General features: G+C 39.7%; 1 protein-coding gene and 1 long non-coding RNA gene across 2 annotated transcripts in view; one reads left to right on the top strand and one right to left on the bottom strand.

The window, feature by feature from the left end:
* Window positions 1-588: 588 nt before the first annotated feature.
* The window catches only part of LOC138736967 (uncharacterized), a 56,823-nt gene continuing 34,098 nt past the window's right edge, over window positions 589-23,313 (bottom strand). The window contains exon 3 of the long non-coding RNA XR_011340699.1: window positions 589-667. This is a non-coding gene — a long non-coding RNA (uncharacterized lncRNA). The remainder of the gene's footprint in view (window positions 668-23,313) is intronic.
* On the top strand, window positions 15,624-16,394 carry LOC138736928 (cortexin-3). Its single transcript, XM_069887185.1, has one exon. The coding sequence runs from the start codon at window positions 15,657-15,659 to the stop codon at window positions 15,891-15,893; it is 237 nt and encodes a 78-aa protein (XP_069743286.1). The 5' UTR covers window positions 15,624-15,656; the 3' UTR covers window positions 15,894-16,394.

Below are 23,313 nucleotides of genomic sequence, written 5' to 3' on the forward strand. Positions count from 1 at the left end.
AGGTTATAAGTATGGGTGGCGACTTTAAACCTCAAATCGGGTTGGTTTCCCATTTTGATTTTTTAAAATCCTTTACTCCTGCTCTTGTTGAGAGCTGAGCCCTCTCCCCCTCCTCTCATGTCTGCAGTACCCAAACCTCTGTCTAATGACAGGGGAAGTGCAGTTATAGCACCTGAATATGAAAGGAAAAGTAAGACTTTTTGGACTCTTAAGCAGTCTCAGAAATAATAATGTTTTACTGTACAGAGCTTCCAAATAAATCAACAGAAAATATTTATCTCATTTACATGAATATAGTTTTAGACAAAAGAAAATTTTTCTAACATATTAATAGTTGAAAGTAACAATTAATAGCTATTGCACAACTAGAAGCAAAAACTAAAAAAAATTTGTTCAATGAGATTTTCTTAGACCCATTACAAATGAGAGAAGTTAGCCCCCAGCTCATTTGCAGCCTGAATTCATTAAAATTATGTAGCATTTCATTTAAATGCACCTGAATATGTAAATTTTATGGCATGTTTGGTAAGACTTTAAACTTTAAACACAATGACAGCACCTGCTGGAATTGGTTCTTCATTTGTCTCTGAGAATTTCTGTTAAATGCTCCTCTTCCCAGAATCCGCTTTCCTCTCCACTGCTAACATTGGATTGAAAATCTGTCGTTCTAAGAAAAAATTATGATAGTTTTCATATTATATGAAGAAAATGTTCTTTCTGCGAATTACTGATGTTTTCCAACAGATTAAAAACAAGATTAATCATAAATTGGTGAATAATTTCCATTAATGGAAATTGGCTGCAGTCCTCAAGGTGAAATGTATTTTTGGCTCTTTTTCCTTTCAGTGCTTTGTTAGTCAATAAAATTAAATCCATCCTTATTTAAATCATAAACTCATGAATCTAGCACCAAAATATCTGATTCACTGAAAAAGCTCTTTGCGATTATCTGGCTATTCTCTGATCACATGTATATTTCCAAGAAAAGATTTTACTAAAACTTGGGATTATCAGCTAACCTTAAGATTATCTGCATACTTCAAAAATCGAATATATTTAGGTCCTTTACACAAATGTTTAAATATCTATATCCCCTCAAAAATTGAATAGCTAATGATGCCTCATAAGGCAACATAATTTTTTCCTGCCTATATCTCACTGATAGATTAATTTAAGTACAGTCAAGGTCAGATATGGATAAAGAAGAGCTTTTGAATTTTGAGTATCACATACTTAGATATGAAAGGTATCTTTGTCATCTAACTGGCCTCACATAATATGGCACAGTAATTCAGATAATTATATTCAATTACATTTTTGGAGAGGAAAAGATTGCCATATAAAATATCCACTTTCTCTGTCAGCTCATCTACATTTAGCTCATGTATTTAGTAATTTAATTATGGGTGTAATATGATAAAATATTTTGGCAATGTCTTTCTATGGCCAGAAGGAAATAGAGTGATGATAGCTGTTTTATAAACATTTCAGATTTCAGATTTATTGTTAGAGTACATACATGACATCACATAAAAAATCCTGAGATACATTGTACTGTGGGGGCAGGCAGAATTACCACTAATTGGTAGTCAAAAAAACTGTACACAATGTACACATGTAAACAAATAAAGAAATGTAAAATGGATAATGAATTTAAACCAAATTGCAATCCAGAGAAAATAAAAATAAATCAATAAAGTGCAAAACTTAGAGTCCTTAAATGAGTTCTTGATTGAGTTGAGGTGTCTGATGGTTGAGGGATAATAGCTGTTTCTGAACCTGGTGGTGAAAGTCTTGTGGCACCTATACCTCTTTCCCAATGGCAGCAGTGAGAACAGAGCATGTGCTGGGTGGTGTGGATCCTTGATGATTGCTGCTGCTCTCTGACACCAGCATTCCCTGTAGATGTTCTCGATAGTTGGGAGAGTTTTGCCTGTTATGTCCTGGGGCCTGTCCACTACCTTTTGGAGAGCTTTATGCTCAAGGGTATCAGTGTTCCCATATCAGACTGTGAGGAGGCCAGTCAGTGCACTTTCCACCACAAATGTGTAGAAATTTTCCAGGTTTTCTGGTGTCATACTAAACCTCCACATAGGTGTTTTGTTGGACCCCAGCTTTTAGGTACATGTAAATCGTTTATTTTCTTTGATGTGTTGAAGAATTTTCAGCACCAAGAATGTGATTTTTGGTTAACTTAACTCCTGAAAAACAATGAGTAAATGCTGCAAATACTCAGCAGGTCAGGCCTGCATCTTTGGGAAGAGAAACAGGGTTGACGTTTCAGATTGGAGAGCTTTCGGCAGAATTGGAAGTTTTACAAATATAAAAAAAAACAACGGTTGAGAGGCTAGTTGACAGGAATATCAATAAACAAAAATGACTCTTTAAGAGACTTCTGAGTAAGTAGAGGTGCTCAAGTGCTTTCTTCACGATGCCATTCATGATTTGGGTCCAGGAAGATCCTCCAAGATAGTGACTCCAAGGAACTTAAATTTGCTCACCTTCTCCATCTTCGATCCCCCAATCTGGATCGTATACCTCTGATTTTACATGAAACGTGATTATCTCACTGATTGCCTTGCAGATTGCATTTGTCCTTTTTCATCCTCCCACCCTCTCACAACCACCTCTCTGCTGCCATATAATTAATGTCCTCTCCAATCATCCTCTCATTTCCTTGAGCTGTTGATGTCAATAATTATTTTCTCCTAATTTAATATCAGATGAGTCTGCAGATTGTTGGATCAAGTGCATTCCAAGAGATTGAAATCTAGGCAACCCTTCCAGAGCATAATCTCTGTGGATTGTCATCTTGTTGTGGTGGAGAAGCTTGTGAGGTTGTGAGATCCTGAGAGCTATGCTCCTGATAGGGCCACCCATGGTTGTAAGGTTGAGGGTGAGGTCTCTGACAAAGAACAATCCAACCAAGTCCTCAACAGTGGAACAGGCAGATGAACTTACTTCAAACTCAATGGCTGTGAAGGCAACAAATCCATCAGCTCCAATCATCATGGTTTCTATACCATTGGAATTAGTTGATTGATTTTTAAAGTATCGTGTGCTTCTTGGAGCACAACGTTAAACAAATACACATGCAGGCACCTTCGCTCCGTGGACAATGGAATGATGTCTATCATCCTCAACCCCGAGGGATAGCCATGACTGACCATGGTATATTGAAGGAGTGATGCAGTCTTAGTGGTGCCCATTGAGATCGTTCAGGAGTTTAGATATTTTGTATGTGATAGAGAGGGGTATAAAAGGGGTGAAGTGTAATGAAGGATTAAGGAGAATGCCAAAGATGCATATCTTAGAGCGCTCATCCAGTGAGGCCAAATGGATAAAATTCAGAAATAAATAAGGTGCAATCAGAATGATGGGACAATACCAGAGGTCTCCCAATAGTCAGCAGGAGTGTGAGGAAAAGACGTACAGGCAGCTCTGGAAGAATGTAAAAAATGGGATATTTAAGGCAACAATTTTAACTTCCCAAAATTGACTGGGACTTGTTTAGTACCAGGGCTTTAGATGGGGAAAAATTTATTTGGCATATCCTTTTCTTTTTAAAATATTTTTATTGATTTTAATAACAAACATATACAAGAAATACAATTCAATAAAATGGTATGGATAGTTACTCAAACTTAAGAAAACATTAAATATATCAAAACATACATACATTTTGAATCATATCCATAGTTCAAATTCCAAATGGTATATATTAAAAAGAACTAATAATAAAAAAAGCAAAAAAAAGAAAAGAAAAGGAAAATAATAGAAAAAAATCAAAATTCCAGCCATTTGCTATATATGATTAATATTAATATAAAAACAAATATATATATATATATATATATACATATGTCTTTATATATATATTTTTTTAAAATAAGTCAGACAATTTAATTACATTGAAGTGAAATTGTAAAGTAAGATAGTGAGTCATAAATGACTCCATAATGTCTGAAATCTTATATCTGAATTATTAACTGAAAAATGAATCTTTTCCAGATTCAAACAAGACATGATGTCACACAACCATTGATCATGAGTAGGCAGGGCAGCATCCTCCCGTTTAAGTAAAAGTGCATAACTCACCAAAAGAGAGGCAAAAAAGATAGCATGACTCAGAACCAAAGACAAAGAAGAATCATTCCCTCCCACTGAACCAAAGAGGGCCACCAAAGGGTTCGGTATTAAATCTATATTAAAAAGTTTTGACAAAGTATGGAAAACCTCTCTCCAGTATTTTTCTAAACAAGGACAAGTCTGTAACATATGATTAATGATACTTCTCTGCACTTACACCCGTCAGTACAAGAACTCATAGCAAAATAAAAATGAGACAATTTAACCTTTGACATATGTGCTCTGTGTACCATTTTAAATTGTAATAAACTATGATGAGCACAAAATGAAGACCTATTAACCAACAAGAATTATGTCCCAATCCACATTTAATATAGTCAAATTTAAATCCCGATTTAAACATAACATAGTCTCATAAATAAAAGATATTCATCCTTTACGAGAAGACATTAAACCAAAAAAATCATCATAAAATTTGATTCAGACTCTCTTGTGAAATCAGATAATTGTGAGTCAAGAAAATGCTAAACTTGCAAATATCTAAAAAAATGAGATTTAGGTTGGTTAAATTTAGCAGAAAGCTGCTCATATTATGCAAAATATCCATCAATGAACAGATCCTTAAACCTTTGAATACTCTCTTTATACCATCTCTGAAAAATAGCATCATGTAAAGAAGGCTGAAAAAAATGATTGGATAAAATAGGGCTTGAAAGAGAGAAATTATAAAATGCAAAATATTTTCTAAACTGTGCCCAAATTCTCATAGAATATTTAACAATTGGATTATCTATTAATGTAGTTGAAAATGGAAGTGAAGACCCAAGAAGCTCAAAATTATAAAGGTTTTGGAGGTAATTCAGCTCCATTGATACCATTAATGGGCAGGCAGAATGATTATGAAAACAGGACCGATACATAAGACTTTGTATAATGACTGTTCAATAGTAAAATCTAAAGTTAGGCAGAGCCATTCCATCATCTCTCCTAGATTTCTGAAGAAGAACTTTATTAAGAAGAGGATGTTTACTCTTCTGTATGTAAAATGATATAGCCAAGCCAATAAGTAAAAAAAAAACAATTTTGGAACAAAAGTTGGAATAGATTGAAAAAAAACCCCAAAAAATAGGTTAAATATTCATTTTAATAGAATTTAAACATCCAACTAAAGTTAGAGACAAAGGTGACCATTGGGTTAAAGAATGCTTCACTTATTTAAGAATAGCAAGATAATTCTATTAAAAAGATGTTTATGATTCTTTGTAATTGTAATAGCGAGATAGGTAAATAAACTTTTAACAATTTTAAAAGGAGAACCATCAGTCAATGCTGCAGAAGAAGTTCACTTTTATGCACATTCAATTTATATCCTGAAAATTGACTTTGGGAAACTAATAACATCATATGGGGGAGGGAGACAACTGGATCCGAGATGAAAAGTAAAAGATCATCTGCATGGAGGGAGACCTTATGATCAATCCCTTTCTTCTGTATCCCAAGATGTCCTTACTGTCCAGAAATGCAATTGCCAATAGTTCAAATGCCAGATCAAATAATAAAGTACTTAACAGGCATCCTTGATGAGTGCCACATTGCAGATTGAAAAGCAGAGATTTTTGTAATTAGTAAGAATTGTGGCAGATGGCCATATAACCTATGTAATAAAATCAGAACTAAAATTAATTTTTTCAAGGGTTGTAAATAGAAATGCCCATTCTATTTGATCAAAAGCTTTTTCTGCATCCAATGAAAGATTACATTCAGGAGCATTTTGTGAACAGTGATCAGCATTCTGTAAGTTTTACGATAGTTATGGTGAAGGGGAGAGAGAACGGATGTGTATGAGAGCAGTTTGCTGTTCTCAGTGTCAGATGTAGGAGGTCCTGGAGTGTTCTAGCCTCCTGGACATCCACGTCTGCACTAGGTGTGCTGAGCTGCAGCGTCTCAGGGACTATGTTAGGGAAATGGAACTGCAGCTCAATGACCTCACTCTGGTCAGGGAGATCGAGGCCGTCATAAATAGGAGTTATAGCCAGGTGGTCTCACCAGGGCCATGGGAGGAGTATCAGTGGTTAAGTTGGGAGAGGGAAGGGGAAAAGACAGCTACAAGAGAAGGCCCTTGTGTCTGCAGCACTCAAAAATAGGTACTCCTCGAGGAGTCACGTGATGGAGTAGTGGCTGGTCGAGTAGAACCGGTCCTTTCCAGAGAAAAAAAGTTTTAAAAAACAAGCTCATTAAACATAAAATACAGAAGTGAAAGATAAAGTTACAGAGAAGAGACAGAAGATGGCACCCAAAAAGAGAGAAAGTAAGAATGACAGAGAAAAAGGAAGAAAGAAAATCACCGGAGAAGAAAGAAGAAGGCCTTACCTGCACGTCGGAGCAGGGAGCCACCGTGGAGAGGAGCAGCCAATATCCAACGTTGGTGAGTCCCCGGAGGTGCGGTGTCCTCCCATCTGGTGGACTTCAAAAATGGCTCTCAGAGCCAAGCAAAGGTGCACAGTGTGCAAGTAAAAAGAAGGTTAATGGCGGCGGGAGGGGGACTCAACTGAGGAGCGGCCAGCTGAGAGATGCCCAGCATTGGGGCATTCGGCTGGGGGAAGGAAACAAGAAAGAAGAAAAGAAGAGTGGTGAGAAAGAGAATGAAGGGCTGGGAGAAGGTGAACGGCAACGGGGCGACCTGCAAGGGGATGACCTGCAGCAGGGGGCCCAGCAATGGGTCAACCTGCAGCAGGAGGCCCAGCAGCAGGAGGCATAGCAGCTGGAGGCCCAGCAAGGATACAGAAGCAGCTCATCAGAGAAGGATGAAGATACACAGATACAAGATTTATTGTCACAAAAAATGACGTATTGGAAAACTACAGTAGGCGAAACAACATAAAAATAGTGGGCCTGAAAGAAGGCGATAAAGAGTCAGATATGAAGAAATTTATAAAAGGATGGATCCTGAAGGTTCTGGGAACGACAGATTTACATGAAGAAATAAAAATCAAAAGGAGGCATAGAGCACTAGTATTGAAACCGCTACCACGTCAAAAACTGAGATCCATATTGATAAAACTTCAAAGATATACGACAAGAGAGAACATACTAGAGCAGGCAAGTAGGAAAGTTAGAGAAGACAATAAGCCATTGGAATATAAGGGACAAAAAATATTTTTACCCGGACATAAGCATCAAACTTTTAAAGAAGAATAAGAAGAAATTCAATATGGCAAAAACAATCTTATGGAAGAAAAGTTACAACTTTATACCCAGCAGTACTCAAAGTGTTTATTCCTGGGGAACAGAACAGACTGTTCTCAGACCCAAAGAAAGCCCAAGAATTTACTGAACATTTGCAGGACCAGCCCTTACTGAAGAGAGAAGAAGGAAGACTGGAAAGAAAATATGCAAAATATGTAATAATAATATGAAGTAATGTACATATAAAGATTTAAAGATGGAAAAGAAAAGGGGAAGGAGGGGAAGAAGGGGAGAAAAAAGAGAGAGAGAGCTTTGTTATATGTATAGGAAAATAGTGTTCTCTGGGGGGACTGGGGATGGGAGGATAACGGTCACTGCGAAATCAGTTGACACTTGTGAGTAACTTCACAAACCAAATAGAAAGGGGAGTTGTGGTTGCCCATCAAGGGACAAGGGGCAACCTAAGGGAGGGAGGTGGGTTCATTTGGGGTTAAAGGGTTATTGCTTGTGGGGATTGTTGGGGTATTTCATGTCTTAAGTGCATTGTCATATATTGAGATTAAAAAGGAAAACTTAAGGAACAGTAATGGAAAAAAGGGGATGGAGGTGGTGAAGAGGTGGAAAAGAAGTGAAAATAAAGATATAAGATGGCCACGTTGAACTATATGACTATAAACATTAATGGAATACTTAACCAGATTTAAGTGTATTCCATTGGAAAACATCACATATAATTTAAAAGACAAAGTTACAATGTTTGAAAAAATCTGGGAACCATACATGGAGCATAACAGAAAGGGCCGGCCTCGGACCACCACCACCTAAAATGGTAAGAAGGCAAACACGGTCAGATTTAATGTGTATAAGTAGATGACACATCTTTTTTGTTTGTTTTCCTTTTGTATAAAGATGTTGTTTTATTGTATTTTATATGTTCAATATTCACTGTTTTTGGAGGGGGATGGAAGGTGGGAGGGAGGGATGGGGAAAAAGAGAAAATGTCATTGTGTATATTTAAAGAGATGCATATGTAAATATTTTGGTAGATATGATTCATAGTGTGATAAATAAAGAATTACAAATCAAAACAAAAAAAAATAGGTACTCCTCCTTGAGTACTGCTGGGAGGGGACAGTCAGGCTGGGGAAAGCATTCGTGGCTGTTCCCCTGGCACAAGGTCAACCTCTGTAGCCCAGAAGGGTAGGGAAAGGAAGAGGAGGGCAATAGTTATAGGGGATTCAATGGTCAGGACGACAATAGGGGATTCTGTGGATACAATAGAGAAAAGCAGTGGTGGTTTACCACCCTGGTGCCAGGGTCCAGGATGTAACTTCTCATGTCCAAGACATCCTAAGGGGGGAGGGTAATGAGCCAGAGGTCGTGGCACATGTTGGTACCAATGACATAGGGAGGAAGAGTTCAGTGGTCCTAAAAAATGAATATAGGGAGTTAGGTAGGGAGCTAAAAAAGTACTACAAAGGGAGTGATAATCTCGGGATTTTTTTCCTGAGCCATGCAATAGTGAGGGCAAGAATACTACGCAATAGTATCAGGTGGAAGAGGGGTGGAGTAAGGGGCAGGGATTTGAGTTCTTGAATCACTGGCACCTTTTTTGGTGGAGGTAGGACTTTACAGAATGGATGGGTTGTATCTGAATCCCAGAGGGACCAGGATCCTAGCAGGGGCATTTGCTAAAGGGCTACTAAAGGAGGGTTTCAACTTGTACGGTTGGGGGAAGGGGTCCATATAAAGGAGAACAAAGAGAAGGCTTGTCCGCAAATAGAGAAGGCTTGTAGACAAAGTTTGGGGGTGGAGACAGGTGATTGAGAAGGAAAATAATCGGTGCAATATTGGAGAGTGATGATGGCAATAAATAATAGAGTTGTCGGTAAAGATAGGGACAAGCAAAAGGAAAGATGTGGGAAATCTCTGAAATGCATTTACTTTAATGCTAGGAGTATTTTAAGGAAGGTGGACAAGCTGAAGGTGTATGTCGTGGTAGCAATTAGTGAGACATGGTTGCAGGAGAGTTGTGACTGGCAGCTAAATATTCCGGGATTTCACTGCTTTAGGTGTGATAGAATTGGAGGGGTAAGAGGGGGTGGTGTGGCATTGATTGTCAGTGAAAATATTACAGCGGAGCTGATGCGAGAGAGATTGGAGGCAATATGTGTGGAATTAAAAAATGGAAAAGGAAAAGTTACAATTATAGGGGTGTATTATAGACCACCTAGTGGGGAGTGAGAAATAGAGGTGCAAATGTGTAAGGAAATAGCAAAGATTTGTAATAAGTATAGGGCAGTATTGGTGGGGTCTTTAATTTTCCTAATATAGATTGCGAAACACATTCTGTCAAGGGGCTGGATGATTAGAATTTGCAAAATGTGTGCAGGATTGCTTTTTGCAGCAATACATTGAGGTACCCACTAGAGAAGGGGCAGTGTTGGGGAATGAGATAGGGCAGGTGACTGAGATGTGTGTTGGGGAGCACTTTGGATCCAGTGATCATGGTACCATTAAGTTTCAATATAATTATGGAAAGGGATAGGTCTGGTACAAAGATTAAGGATTTTGAGTGGGGAGAGGCCAGATTTGAAGAATGAGAAGCGATTTGCAAGGAGTGGTTTGGCTGATTTGTTTTATGGGAAGGAGATAGAGGAGAATTTTTGGTCTTTTAAAGGTGAGATTTTGAGTGTGCAGAATTGTTATGAGAGAGCCGTGGTTTTCAAGGGAGATTAGAAAGTTGGTTTGAAATAAAAGGGAGGCCTACATTAAATATAAGAAACAAGGTATAGACAAAATGTTTGGAAAATCCATGGATTGTAAAAAGAAGCTTAAGATAGAAATTAGGAAAGAGAAAAGAAGGTATGAGGTGGCTATAAGAAACAGGATGAAAGTAAATCTGAAGGGTTTTTAAAATACGTAAATAGCAAAAGGAGAGAGAAGGATAAAATTGGTCCTTTAGAGAATTAGGGCGGACAAATGTGTGCGGGAATGAGATGGGGGAGATATTGAATGAGTTCTTCTCTTCGGTATTCACTAGGGAAAAGGATATGGAATTGTGTAGGATAAGAGAAGCAAAAGCGGTGATTATGGAAAATGTAGGGATTAGGAAAGGGGGGGGGTGTTTGAACTTTTGAAGCAGTTAAAGGTGGATAAGTCTCCGGGTCCCGAGGACCTTGAGGGAAGTCAGGGAGGAAATGGTGGAGGCTCTGAAAGTGATTTTTCAAAAGTCACTGGAGAGGGGCATGGTGCTGCCGGATTGGCGAATCGCCAATGTGGTTCCTCTGTTTAAAAAATGGTACAGGTGTAGGCCCAGCAATTATAAGCCAGTAAGTTTGATGTCAGTGGTCAGTAAACTAATGAAAAGAATTCTTAGAGAAAATATGTATAAGTATCTAGAGAGGCAGGGATTGATCAGGGACACCCAACATGGGTTTGTGCAGGGAAGGTCATGTTTGAAAAATCTTGTTGAATTTTGTGAGGAGGTGACTAGGAAGGTTGATGAGGGTTGAGTAGTAGATGTCGTCTATATGGATTTCAGTAATGCCTTTGATAAGTTTACACATGGAAGGTTCAGGTGCTAGATATTAATGTTGAGATAGTTAGATGGGTTTAATGGTGGCTGGAAGGTAGATGCCAGAGAGTCATGGTGGATAACTTTCTGTCAGGATAGAAGCCGGTGACAAGCGGTATGCCTCAGGATTCAGTATTGGGACCCTTACTGTTTGTCATTTATATTAATAATTTGGATGGTGGAGTGGTAAATTATGCGGACAATAAAAAAATAGGGGGAGTTGTGGATAATGAAGATGGTTTTCAGAGACTGCAGAGGGATTTGGACTGCTTAGAAGAGTGGGCTGAACGATGGCAGATGGAGTTTAATGTAGATAAGTGTGAAGTGCTTCATTTTGGGAAGAATAATCAGAACAGGACGTATGCAGTGGAGGGGAGGGTATTGAAGAATGCAGAGGAACAGAGAGATCTTGGAGTAAAGGTTGATCGTTCTTTGACAGTGGAATCTCATGTGCTTAGAGTGGTAAATAAGGCTTTTGGTATGCTGGCCTTTATAAGTCAAAGCATAGAATATAGGAGTTGGGAAGTGATGTTAAGACCGATGGTGAGGCCGAATTTGGAATACCGGTTCCCAAATTATAGGAAGGATATCATAAGGTAGAGAAGGTTCAGAGAACATTGATTAAAATATTGATTGGATTGCATTATCTAGAATACAAAGAAAGATTGATTAGACTGGGTCTTTATTCATTGGAGTGGAGAAAGTTGAGGGGGGATTTGATAAAGATATTTAAAATTATAAGGGGGATAGATAGAGTAGATTCAGATAGGCTCTTCCCCTTGAGGGTAGGTGAGATTGGAATGAGGGGTCATAAGTTAATGGTTAGGGGGCAAAAGTTTAGAAGTAACATGAGAGAGAGCTTCTTCACTCAGAGAATGGTGGCAGAGTGGAATGACTTGCCAGAAGAGTTGGTTGCAGCAAGGTCAATTCTGTCATTTAAGAACAAGTTGGATAGGTGCATGGATGTGAGGGGATTGGAGGGTTGTAGGCAGGGTGCAAGTAAGTGGGACTAGAGGAGATCACTTAAATCAGTACTAGAGGGGCCAAGTTGGCCTGTTTCTGTACTGTAGTTGTTATATGGTTCTAAGAACAGGACTGGGCCAAAGATGAAAATGCTGAATTTGGGGAAGGTTGATTCCAACAGTATTAGGCAGGAATTGGAGGAAGTCAATTGGGAGTCAATGCCTGAGGGTAAATCCACATATGACATGTTGGAGTCTCTTAAAGGCTAACTTGTTAGAGTTCAGGACTAACATATTTCTGTGGGAATGAAAGATAAAGATAGCAAAATTCTGGAATTGTAAGTTCAGCCAAAGAGTAAAAGAACACAGATAAAAGGTTTAGAAAGCTGAAAATGGACATGGGCTTAAAACATGTCATGAAGGAAAGAACATAAGCAATTGTCTAGAAGGGCTAAATGGAACCATAAAATGTTCTTGGCATAATGGAGTAATAAGAATCATAAAGTATTTTATAGGTAAATTAAAAACAAGAGGGTAGCTTGGGAAGTGCAGGACAAGGAAGGAATCTCAAGGACAAGGAAGGAACCTATGTCTGGAATGAGAGGAACTGAGTGAGTCATAAATGTTTAACTCACATTAGTATTCACCAAGAAGGACAAGGATGATGGTGAGATCAAGGCAGAGTATGTTGATAATGAAAAGTGTGATGATTTAAAAAGTAGGGGGTGTTGGGTCTCTTGAAAAATTTTAAGATGGATCAGTCCAAAAGCCTGATGAAGTTGATTCCAGGATATTGAAAGCAAGAAGGGAGTTTGCTGGAGCCATGACCAAGATCTTTGAAATCTTTATAGGCACAGTGATGTCCCAGAATGAAGAATAGCCTGTGTCATTTATTTGTTTAAGTAAAGCAACTGGACAAATCAGAAAATGATAATTAGTAAGACTTACATCAATGGTTGGGAAATTATTGAAGAGGATTCTTTGGGACAAAATTTACTCACATTTATTAGAAAAGGGCTACATGGATTTATGCAGGCAAGATCCTATGATGTGAGTTTGAATGCAGTACTGTCTGTAAGGAGTTTGTTTGTTCTTCCCGGAATCTGCGTGGAGTTTCCCTGGGTGCTCCAGTATCTGCCTACCCTTCAAAATGTAAGAGGTTGTAGGTTAATTGGGTTTAATTCCAGCCTCCAATCAATCCATCTCCTTAGCCACTTCTGATCCTGAGAAGATAGTTGGAGCCTTTATCTACATGACCATAAGTTAGGTTTCCAATACTATTAACCCCACTTCTCCATTGCCAAGATGACCTTCATCTACATCAGTCACATTGCCTGTATTTATCCCTGTACCCTCTCATCTGCTACTGCAATCTTCATCTCAAGAAAAGGTCCAGACTCGAAATGTGGCTTATTTTTTCTCCATGGATACTTGCTGGCCTGCTGAATCATCTTAGCTTCTCTTTATTTCCTCATTTAAACCTCTGATACCTCTGGACTCAACTGTTTCTAGTCTCTACCAAGCACGTTCATGTCTTCTGCCCATCACAACTTTGAACATCCAAAGCACTGCTTTCTATTCATAAGTGAACACCAATTCCTGCTCACCCACCACCCTGGGCGTTGATCTAAACTGACTCTAAATCCAGCTGAGCCTTGATTTAAAAATAAATTATCCTTATTTCAAAGTAATTTTCTAAGACCCTTTCTCCCTGCTGTTCTCTAAGAAATCTCTTGGCCTTCTTCATTCTTCCAATCAGCTCTTCTGTAGATATCTAAGCCCCAAAGGTTCACCATCCATTGTTTGTCTTCAACTTCTTAGACCTAAACTGTCGAATTATTTCTTTAACCTTTACTACTTTTTTTCTTCTTTTCAGCCCATCCATTTAGCCCACGTCTTCCTATGTATCTTTGTGCAGTAAACAAGTCCCTTTATAGTACTCCTACTAAGTACCCTTTAATCAGTTTATGTTTAAAGTAAGGTACTCTCTCTCTCTCTCCCTCCCTCTCTCCACAACACAAACACACACGTGTGTGAGTCACATTTGGAGGTTGAAAATTTGTTGTGATAATTAAAACTTGCTAGAACCATTTGCTCGAAGTTGGCAAAATGCAATAGATAGAAAAGATGGTTCAAAATGAGAATAAATTGTTACGATGCGGCACAGTGGCTGGGAACCTGGGGCACATAAATCAATAGTTCTGAAAGGCTGCAGTGAGCGATACTGCCTGTAACGGCCAGGAATATCCCCACCTCTAGAGCAGAGATTGTCTCTCGAACCTTTTCTTCTTGTTGTTGCCGCAAGGCAATTATTTGAAGAGGTTCATTTGCAGTAACCACGCTCTGATTAGAAATCGTTTGGAGTAAAGGCGATCGGTCCTCCCATTTCAAAGGGATTTTCCTGCCTGGTAGAAGGATCGCCAGCGTTGACTCGATTTGACAAAAGAAATCGACAGTTATTTCTACACGAGGAGGGGTGGCCGCAATTTACCGCGGAAAGCAGCAGGTGCCCTTTATTTCGAGGAGATCGAGGTCTCCATTCTCAACACCTGCAATCTGTTGAAGAACTGCCGTCCTTCGAGAAGTATGACTGTTTTCTGGAAACAAAAAGGTGAAATCCTACTGGGCAAAGCGGGACGAGACGCGTCCATCCTTCCCAATTTGTGCGTGGAACAAGCGGACCATGGCATACAATTTGCCGATTGAGTCTCACCATTGTGTTGAATTGGTGAGAATGCTTTGTTAAGCGGTCGTTGGATTTCGAGCACAGGGGCACTCGTTCTATTTCTAGCTGGATATTGCAATGAGCTCTTTTTTTTGTGCATTCTGACAAAAATACTCGGAATATTTAGGGCGTGATTATGACAGTTGAAGAAACTATTGCAGTTTCCAGCGAGCGAGACAGGGACGATCCAGATCCTTATTGAACAGTAAACTCTTCATTGGTCTCTGTCGTTTCCCATTTGTTGACCACCGTGAAGGTACGATGTAAACTCACCTTGCATTTGGCGTCTGTGATACAATGAATACGATGAGCCCAGCTTTCAGAGCAAGTGAGCCAGAAAGGAAGGAGAAACCTTCATTTAAAAATATATATTTCTGCTAAAAAAGCGACTTTGTATGAGTGCATCAAAGGAGGATTCAGATATTAATCGGCAAGGGAGGGAAAAAAAATTAGACAGGTCTCTCTCATTCCTGCTATTGGCACAGGGTCAGAATCTGGCCCTGAAAGGTCACATTCTCAAATCCGTTCATGGTGGAAGTATCAATAGATACTGTTGAGTAACCTATTGCGTCACTTCGTGGCATATATATATTCTTGGGGACCAGCTGCATTGCCCGGTCTTCCTGCAATCGAGGTGGCAAGGCTATCGTGGGGTGCGATCAACGAGCGGCTGGGACGGGCAGACCGGAATCCTTGGTCGGAACCTCCATACCCGTAATGTTGAAGCATTTTAGTTGGGCGGTTCTCCTAAATGTGTAGGTTGGTTGGTGGGCCACAATTTCGAAAGCTTTAGTTTGTATTCGCGAAGACATTGTGTGTTTGACCAAATTACACGTGCTAGGGGGCTATGAATATGTTGACCAGATAAAACGAAAGGTAATTGGAATACTACAGTAATTGTTTAGGAAAGAAATGTCACTGTTACATGTCACTTAGTGTTGTAACTGTGTGGTTAAACTTCGCTGGCAAGAGACTGCTTTAGTTTGAAGTATGTCTAACTTTTCAACGCTCCACGCTTTTTCTTTTGGGGTCAAGGGCTTCGACGCAGGCGTTCCCACCACAATCTCAAGGAACTGATGATGAGAAGGAGAAAAAGCTGTGAATATTCGCCCGGAGTATGGAAAGTGGAACCTCGTCGACTTTGCCGCCAGGGCTCGACCCAGCCTACCATGGTGTGACACTGGAGCAGAAAACCACCTTCGCTTTTGTTATCTTCCTTTTTATCTTCCTGGGAATCCTCATCGTCAGGTGTTTCAGGATCCTTCTGGATCCGTACAGGAGTATGCCCACGTCCACATGGGCGGACGGGCTGGACGGTTTGGAGAAAGGGCAGTTCGACTATGCATTGGCTTGAAAAACGATCATTCCGTGAGAGTGACCGAAGGAGATGAGAAATGCAATCTCTACCCTCTCCTTGACTGCAAACACCAAATGCTAATGGGATCTTTCACGAGCGGTGGGAGCGAACTCTCTTCAGAATGTTGCAAACGATTGAACAAGTTGGTAGCGCCCGAATCATTGATTTAATTGATTACTGGCGCGTTTTCAAACCTGGTCATGAGTCGCTGATCCTTTGCTCCAATCACACTGTTCCTTTCTCGCGCCGGAGAGAATTACAGAACTGAAAATAATTCTGCAACAGTAAATGATAAACTCCTGGATATTTCAACATAGCTGGAGCGAGGAGATAATTAAGGAGATTCCATTACGTCGCTATTTAGAAGAGAAAGGCGTGTTACACCCAGGCAAACATTTATTAGCGGGTTTTAACATAAAATTTAATTAACACATTTGATGGGTAATTTAGTCACATTTCCAAGTCCTCCTGAGGCTAGTCTTGAATTTGACTAGTTGTGATGAACCTTCAAACCGATTTAGAATTTGTGTACCCGTTAATGAAGATAAATTATAACTTAATTTCAGTATGTAAACATTGCTTTATTTTGTTCCATGAATCAATAAATATAAAATAAAACCTAACATCAATCGTTCAAGTTATATAAATTCTGCTTTGATTCTGACCTCCAGCTCTTGAATTCTACTCATTAACACACTAATGTTTCCCTCCTCTTTAGTAACTCCCCCCCCAAACAGAAACATATCACCCCATCCAAGCTGATTTCAGGCAGTTAAGGGAGGTTGGCACAGCAAACATTTAGAAACCCTCTAATTTACAATTTACCGTTGATGGCCCGCTAAACTTTGCAACATTGCAGCGAGATTTTTATAACCTGACCCAAAAATAACTCGCCCGGTCGTCCGTTGGTTTTCAGTTTACTGGTGGTCAAAAGCAAGAATCACAGTCTTAGAAGCGTGTTTAAACCTTTGATATTTTTAGCTGTCTGGTTAATCATCAACTATGCCTCAGCCGATAATGTGGTTTAGTACCCCATAGTATTCGCTCTGAAGTTCCATTGTCGTCCGCTATCTGGAGTTACTTTTGTGCCCAAGGAAACCCTATGAATCAATTCAAGGGCAACCCATTTTGCCACCACAACTTCCACAGCCCCATGAAGTCTCTCTCTCATCCCTATGCCATCGGAGCTCTGTGATTAGTAAGGGATATGAGTGGGAAGGGAAAGCAAGGTTGAGAATCACTGCTCTGGATCCAATTGTTAGTGAAATATTTTGTTTCTAGAAAATTGTCATTAGCCCATTTCCTTTGGAGTTATGAAGCCATGAAATTAGGTACAATTAAAACAGTGGGTTTTCAAACTTTTTGTTTCCATCCACATACCACCTTAAGCAATCCCTTACAAATCACAGAGCACCTATGGCATAGGGAATACTTCAAGTGGTATATAAGTGGAAAGAAAAAAACGCTGTAAGGATATTGACTGAACAAACATGAGGTCTGATCATGTGATCAATACTACAATAAACATTTTGGTACAATGTGGGTCCATACCCCGAAACAAACATTCTTTTGTTGCACTGTACAATATTTGTAGCATATTAAAAAAAATCAATTAGATTCAGTCAGAATGATTTTAAAAAGATGTCTAATTGATTTGTTTGAGCAAGTTTCTTGAATTTGACTCCAGCCTTGCAACAAAAACTATTTACATCACACCATTATTATAGCAAAACATCCCATGACATTTCACAAAAGTATAATCAAATAAAAGTTTGCACCTGATCTTGAGATTGGAGCAGGCAGCTGAAGGTTTAAATTAGCCTCTGAAAGGGAAAATGAGAACTAAGATTTTTGGAGAAGTTTTGATATAACCCATAAACTCATGGTCATTCAGCCAATGGCAGTGATTACCTTTGGGAATGAAGGTATCTGGCCTTTTATGAATTACTTTTAAATTCTAGGGATAGTTCCCTGGCCAGAATTTAAAAAAACCCAATGGGAACAAGATTTTCAACAGCCATTTTCTGAAACTACATGGGACTCTTCTGAAGTAAGTGCATTCATCCTCTCTTTGTGCTACACACTCAATTGGCCAAATTCTATTCCAATCTCTCTTCCAAATGTGATAAATGTATGCTATTTTAATGCACAACTGATGGCCCAAGCATAGATCACTCCTCTGTCCTTGCTGCCTGACCCATTGAATTCCTTCAGAAATGTGTTGTGTTCCAGTTTATAACACGTGCTTGTTGTCTCTTTCTCCAAATGTTCTCTGATTTTATTTGAGATTCATAGTAATTTAGTGAAGTCAGCATGCAGACTTTGAAAGAAAGTGAGCCAAGTAGCTTGTCAGAATCTAGGGGAGAGTTTCAAAGAGAATGGACGATTTTTTATTTGTGACTAGAATAAGAATGCACTACATCTGAGTCCATTGATTCGCATCAATGTTAAATCCATCTCCAATAATGGTTTGAAGGTATACTCTAACACAAGCTTGCCTGAAACCATGTATCCAGTTAGAAAAACAAAATGACTGTCATGGAGTATCATTGCCAATGCAACAGGGCAATATGAAATTAGAATGATCAGGTGAAATAAGCACACTGTGTGAAGTAGAAAGCTGACAATAGATGGCAGTAGTGCTTTATTAATGATGATTACTGATTCTATTCAGCAAACACACCTGTTTTTTTCCACTTCGTCCAGGGAGTTCTGTACTCATGTGTTCTGGATTTTTCACAGTGCCGACTCTTGTATTTACATGCTTTTATCCAGATGCATTTGCTCATCAGCTGGTGTCAAGTCCAATGAACAGTGTCCAAAATTGTTTAATACTCAATTGGATTGAGTCGAATGTATACTACATTTCTTCTTCTTTCTTTGGCTTGGCTTCGCGGACGAAGATTTATGGAGGGGGTAAAAAGTCCACGTCAGCTGCAGGCTCGTTTGTGGCTGACAAGTCCGATGCGGGACAGGCAGACACGATTGCAGCGGTTGCAGGGGAAAATTGGTTGGTTGGGGTTGGGGTTGGGTGTTGGGTTTTTCCTCCTTTGCCTTTTGTCAGTGAGGTGGGCTCTGCGGTCTTCTTCAAAGGAGGTTGCTGCCCGCCAAACTGTGAGGCGCCAAGATGCACGGTTTGAGGCGTTATCAGCCCACTGGCGGTGGTCAATGTGGCAGGCACCAAGAGATTTCTTTAGGCAGTCCTTGTACCTTTTCTTTGGTGCACCTCTGTCACGGTGGCCAGTGGAGAGCTCGCCATATAACAGGATCTTGGGAAGGCGATGGTCCTCCATTCTGGAGACGTGACCCATCCAGCGCAGCTGGATCTTCAGCAGCGTGGACTCGATGCTGTCGACCTCTGCCATCTCGAGTACTTCGACGTTAGGGATGTAAGCGCTCCAATGGATGTTGAGGATGGAGCGGAGACAACGCTAGTGGAAGCGTTCTAGGAGCCGTAGGTGGTGCCGGTAGAGGACCCATGATTCGGAGCTGAACAGGAGTGTGGGTATGACAACGGCTCTGTATACGCTTATCTTTGTGAGGTTTTTCAGTTGGTTGTTTTTCCATACTCTTTTGTGTAGTCTTCCAAAGGCGCTATTTGCCTTGGCGAGTCTGTTGTCTATCTCATTGTCGATCCTTGCATCTGATGAAATGGTGCAGCCGAGATAGGTAAACTGGTTGACCGTTTTGAGTTTTGTGTGCCCGATGGAGATGTGGGGGGGTTGGTAATCATGGTGGGGAGCTGGCTGATGGAGGACCTCAGTTTTCTTCAGGCTGACTTCCAGGCCAAACATTTTGGCAGTTTCTGCAAAGAGGGCTGGCGGCAAAACTCTGCATGCCAAACTGCATGAGTTTTTCAAGCTTTGTTGGGACCAAGGTAAACTGCCTCAGGATCTTCATGATGCCACCATCATCACCCTGTACAAAAACAAAGGCGAGAAATCAGACTGCTCAAACTACAGGGGAATCATGTTGCTCTCCATTGCAGGCAAAATCTTCGCTAGGATTCTACTAAATAGAATAATACCTAGTGTCGCCGAGAATATTCTCCCAGAATCACTGTGCGGCTTTCGCGCAAACAGAGGAACTACTGACATGGTCTTTGCCCTCAGACAGCTCCAAGAAAAGTGCAGAGAACAAAACAAAGGACTCTACATCACCTTTGTTGACCTCACCAAAGCCTTCGACACCGTGAGCAGGAAAGGGCTTTGGCAAATACTAGAGCGCATCGGATGTCCCCCAAAGTTCCTCAACATGATTATCTAACTGCACGAAAACCAACAAGGTCGGGTCAGATACAGCAATGAGCTCTCTGAACCCTTCTCCATTAACAATGGCGTGAAGCAAGGCTGTGTTCTCGCACCAACCCTCTTTTCAATCTTCTTCAGCATGATGCTGAACCAAGCCATGAAAGACCCCAACAATGAAGACGCTGTTTACATCCGGTACCGCACGGATGGCAGTCTCTTCAATCTGAGGCGCCTGCAAGCTCACACCAAGACACAAGAGAAACTTGTCCGTGAACTACTCTTTGCAGATGATGCCGCTTTAGTTGCCCATTCAGAGCCAGCTCTTCAGCGCTATACTACATTTAATGCAGTCGAAAATATAGAGGCACAAGAGAAAAACAATATATGAATATTTGTAGTCATTTTGGGAGCTGGTTCTCATACTGGTAAGTGGGTCGCCACATATTAACATAAAGCTACCTTTTCATTTTACTGATTTATTGGAACTTTTTCTAATCGAAATCTCTTTATTTTAAGTAATAAAAGATTTCACATTCCAACATGCCAAATCAATGGAAGATAGTTAGGTATGAACACAGAATTAGCTTCTGGAACCAAATCAATGGCTGGCCATTTCTCTCCATGATGCTGCCTGACATCTCTTTGTTGGCTCAGGACTCAAGCATCTGATATTAGGTGTCAACTTTAGCTTAGTGGCTGATTAATGGGCTTCTGAGACCTAGAATGGTGGGGTCAAACTCCACATAGAGCAGATTATCAATCTTGGTCTGCACTCCTTTCAGAGAAATATTAATGTTGCTAATACCATTTGAAGAAGAGTTTATTCAGAACCAACTAAAAGTAAAAGTCATTAACACCCGCTTAGCCCTGCTGTAAATTAGCTTGCACCTGTGAGGTGATGTGCAATGTGGGTTGGGCAGATGCTGGCAAGTGTTATACAATGAAAGCTGAGACAGGAAACTGAGGAACGGTACCTAACACCTGCCCTGGAGATCTTGCTGCACAGATAGAAAGGAAGACCAATCTCCTTTGATGATTGTAAGAGATTATACATATAAGGTTGAAGATTGAGCCAGCAGAGGGCCATACATCAGGGGTGAAACCCCGAAGAATAGAATACGATTGGATGATAACGATGATGAGAATTTATTGTCATATACCTACACATAATTACAAAGGCCAAATGCAATGAATTCTTGCTTGCTGCATCTATACAGGTATGCCTTATTTTTCAACATAATAAATACCAAAAGATAAATCCATAAACATATATTCACTGTTACAGAAATACAAATAATGTACTGTTTCAATAGTGCAGACAGACCTTTGGAGGTCTAGGAGTAGTGTTTTCATTAGGGTAACACACAGAGATTCTTGTTATGTTTTCCATTGTACACCTGATAGAGATAGAAAATTTGATTACATGCTGAATTTTCACAAACTCTAAGGAAGTTAAGGGATGGCATGGTTGGCTTAGGGGGGCACGCTTGGCGTAATGGTTAGCACAACACCTTTACAGCACCAGTGATCAGGACCGGAGTTCAAATTCCACGCTGTCTATAAGGAGTTTGTACATTCACCCTGTGTTTGCATGGGTTTTCTCGGAGGGTTCGAGTTTTCTCTCACCATTCAAAATGTTCAGGGGGCGTAGGTTAATTGAGTGTAAATTGGACAGCACAGACTTGTGGACCTAAATGGCCTGTTACTATGCCTTATGTCTAATTTTAAAAAAAAATTAAAATTCTGTTCCTCCAGGCTTGTAGTCCAATGACCTCACATGAGTAGTAAAATACAGTGAATACATCTTTCAACATCCTAACAACACCAACACCTGATTCAAGTAGTGATCAATTCATCACATTTCTATCTCCCACATAGAACAGTCTTAATCCATTGGAGTCTATACATCACATTCATAGGCTCCAATTGACCCTAACTGGGCACAGCAACAGCCCTAGTAACCGTATTTGAGAGATAAGTTCCCAGTCTTGACAAGCATATCACCCAAATGCAAACATAAATCTTGCTGAGGTCTCTTGTGCTGGACATTGGTTTCAAATCAACTAATAGAATATGTGCTAGCCTTCACATTGTGAGCCATTTCTGATGCTGCTTTCAACCAAATTATTGAAGAAAATGCAAAGGGAACTCCAGAACTTAAACCTGACCAAAAATATAACAGGAAAGTTTGCCACAATTAAAGAAAATTAAGCTGTTCTAATCATCCATGTAAATATGCTCCCAGAATAATAGAAATCCTTGCCACCACACATCCTGTGGTTATCTTGGGTCATATGCAAACTTTGAAATGATTTGGAACAATACAGTATTGATGCCACCATTACTAGCAGACATTTCTAATTACTTCCCTCTGAAATATGAACTCAGTCAACAGCTAAGGAAAACAGTTTTTAATTTACAGTGTATTACTGAATACAGTTCTGTTCTCTTCATGAAAATAAACTATGTGCTAAGTTTGTCATTTTATGTCTATGGTCCTAAATTTATTTTAATCCAGAAATTGGTAGCCTTAGAGAAAAGGAAGTCCACAATAACTAGATGTCATTTTTAATTATGCTACATAATGGGCCCATGGTGCAGCTAATTAAAGACAAAATAAAAATGTTGCTCAATAACGAATGCTTTATTTTAGAAAGTTTCACAATTGATGTTTACTTCTTTGCAACTGAAAGAAAATAGAAATTTAGTATGTGCATTGACTATAGATTTTCCATTATTATCCACATTATACGCAAATGCTTGTGAAAAAATTTAATGCATCTGAGGAAGTATGTTACATTGGGACTGTGAAGGATTTTGCAACATTTGAGTGGGTCCTCCAAACAATAATGCACTGCCATGCATCAGGTCCTATGCATTACATTACATCCAATTGGTCCAGCACAAAGGAAGTGGCGCAAAAATCATCTCCCTAAAATTCTCAACATTGCTGAAAGTGGAGCTCATAGATTTGTGTAGAGGTGGAAGGGGATGTTATTAATTTCAAAATGGATTACAAGGATGGGAGTGCAGGAACTAGATACTGCCTTGGATATTATTTGGGGTAATGATTGGGTAGTTGTCGATCAGAGAGACTCTCAGGAGTTATTGGGAGATGATTTCAGGGGAGTTAATAATCATGGCAATGTCAAAGATATATATTCAGG

This window comes from Narcine bancroftii, chromosome 1 (genome assembly GCF_036971445.1).
Source record: "Narcine bancroftii isolate sNarBan1 chromosome 1, sNarBan1.hap1, whole genome shotgun sequence".
Lineage (NCBI taxonomy): Eukaryota > Metazoa > Chordata > Chondrichthyes > Torpediniformes > Narcinidae > Narcine > Narcine bancroftii.

What these genes read in the sequence shown, in the direction of transcription:
- LOC138736928 (XM_069887185.1), top strand. Translation starts at nt 15,657, where the DNA reads ATGGAAAGTGGAACCTCGTCGACTTTGCCGCCAGGGCTCGACCCAGCC.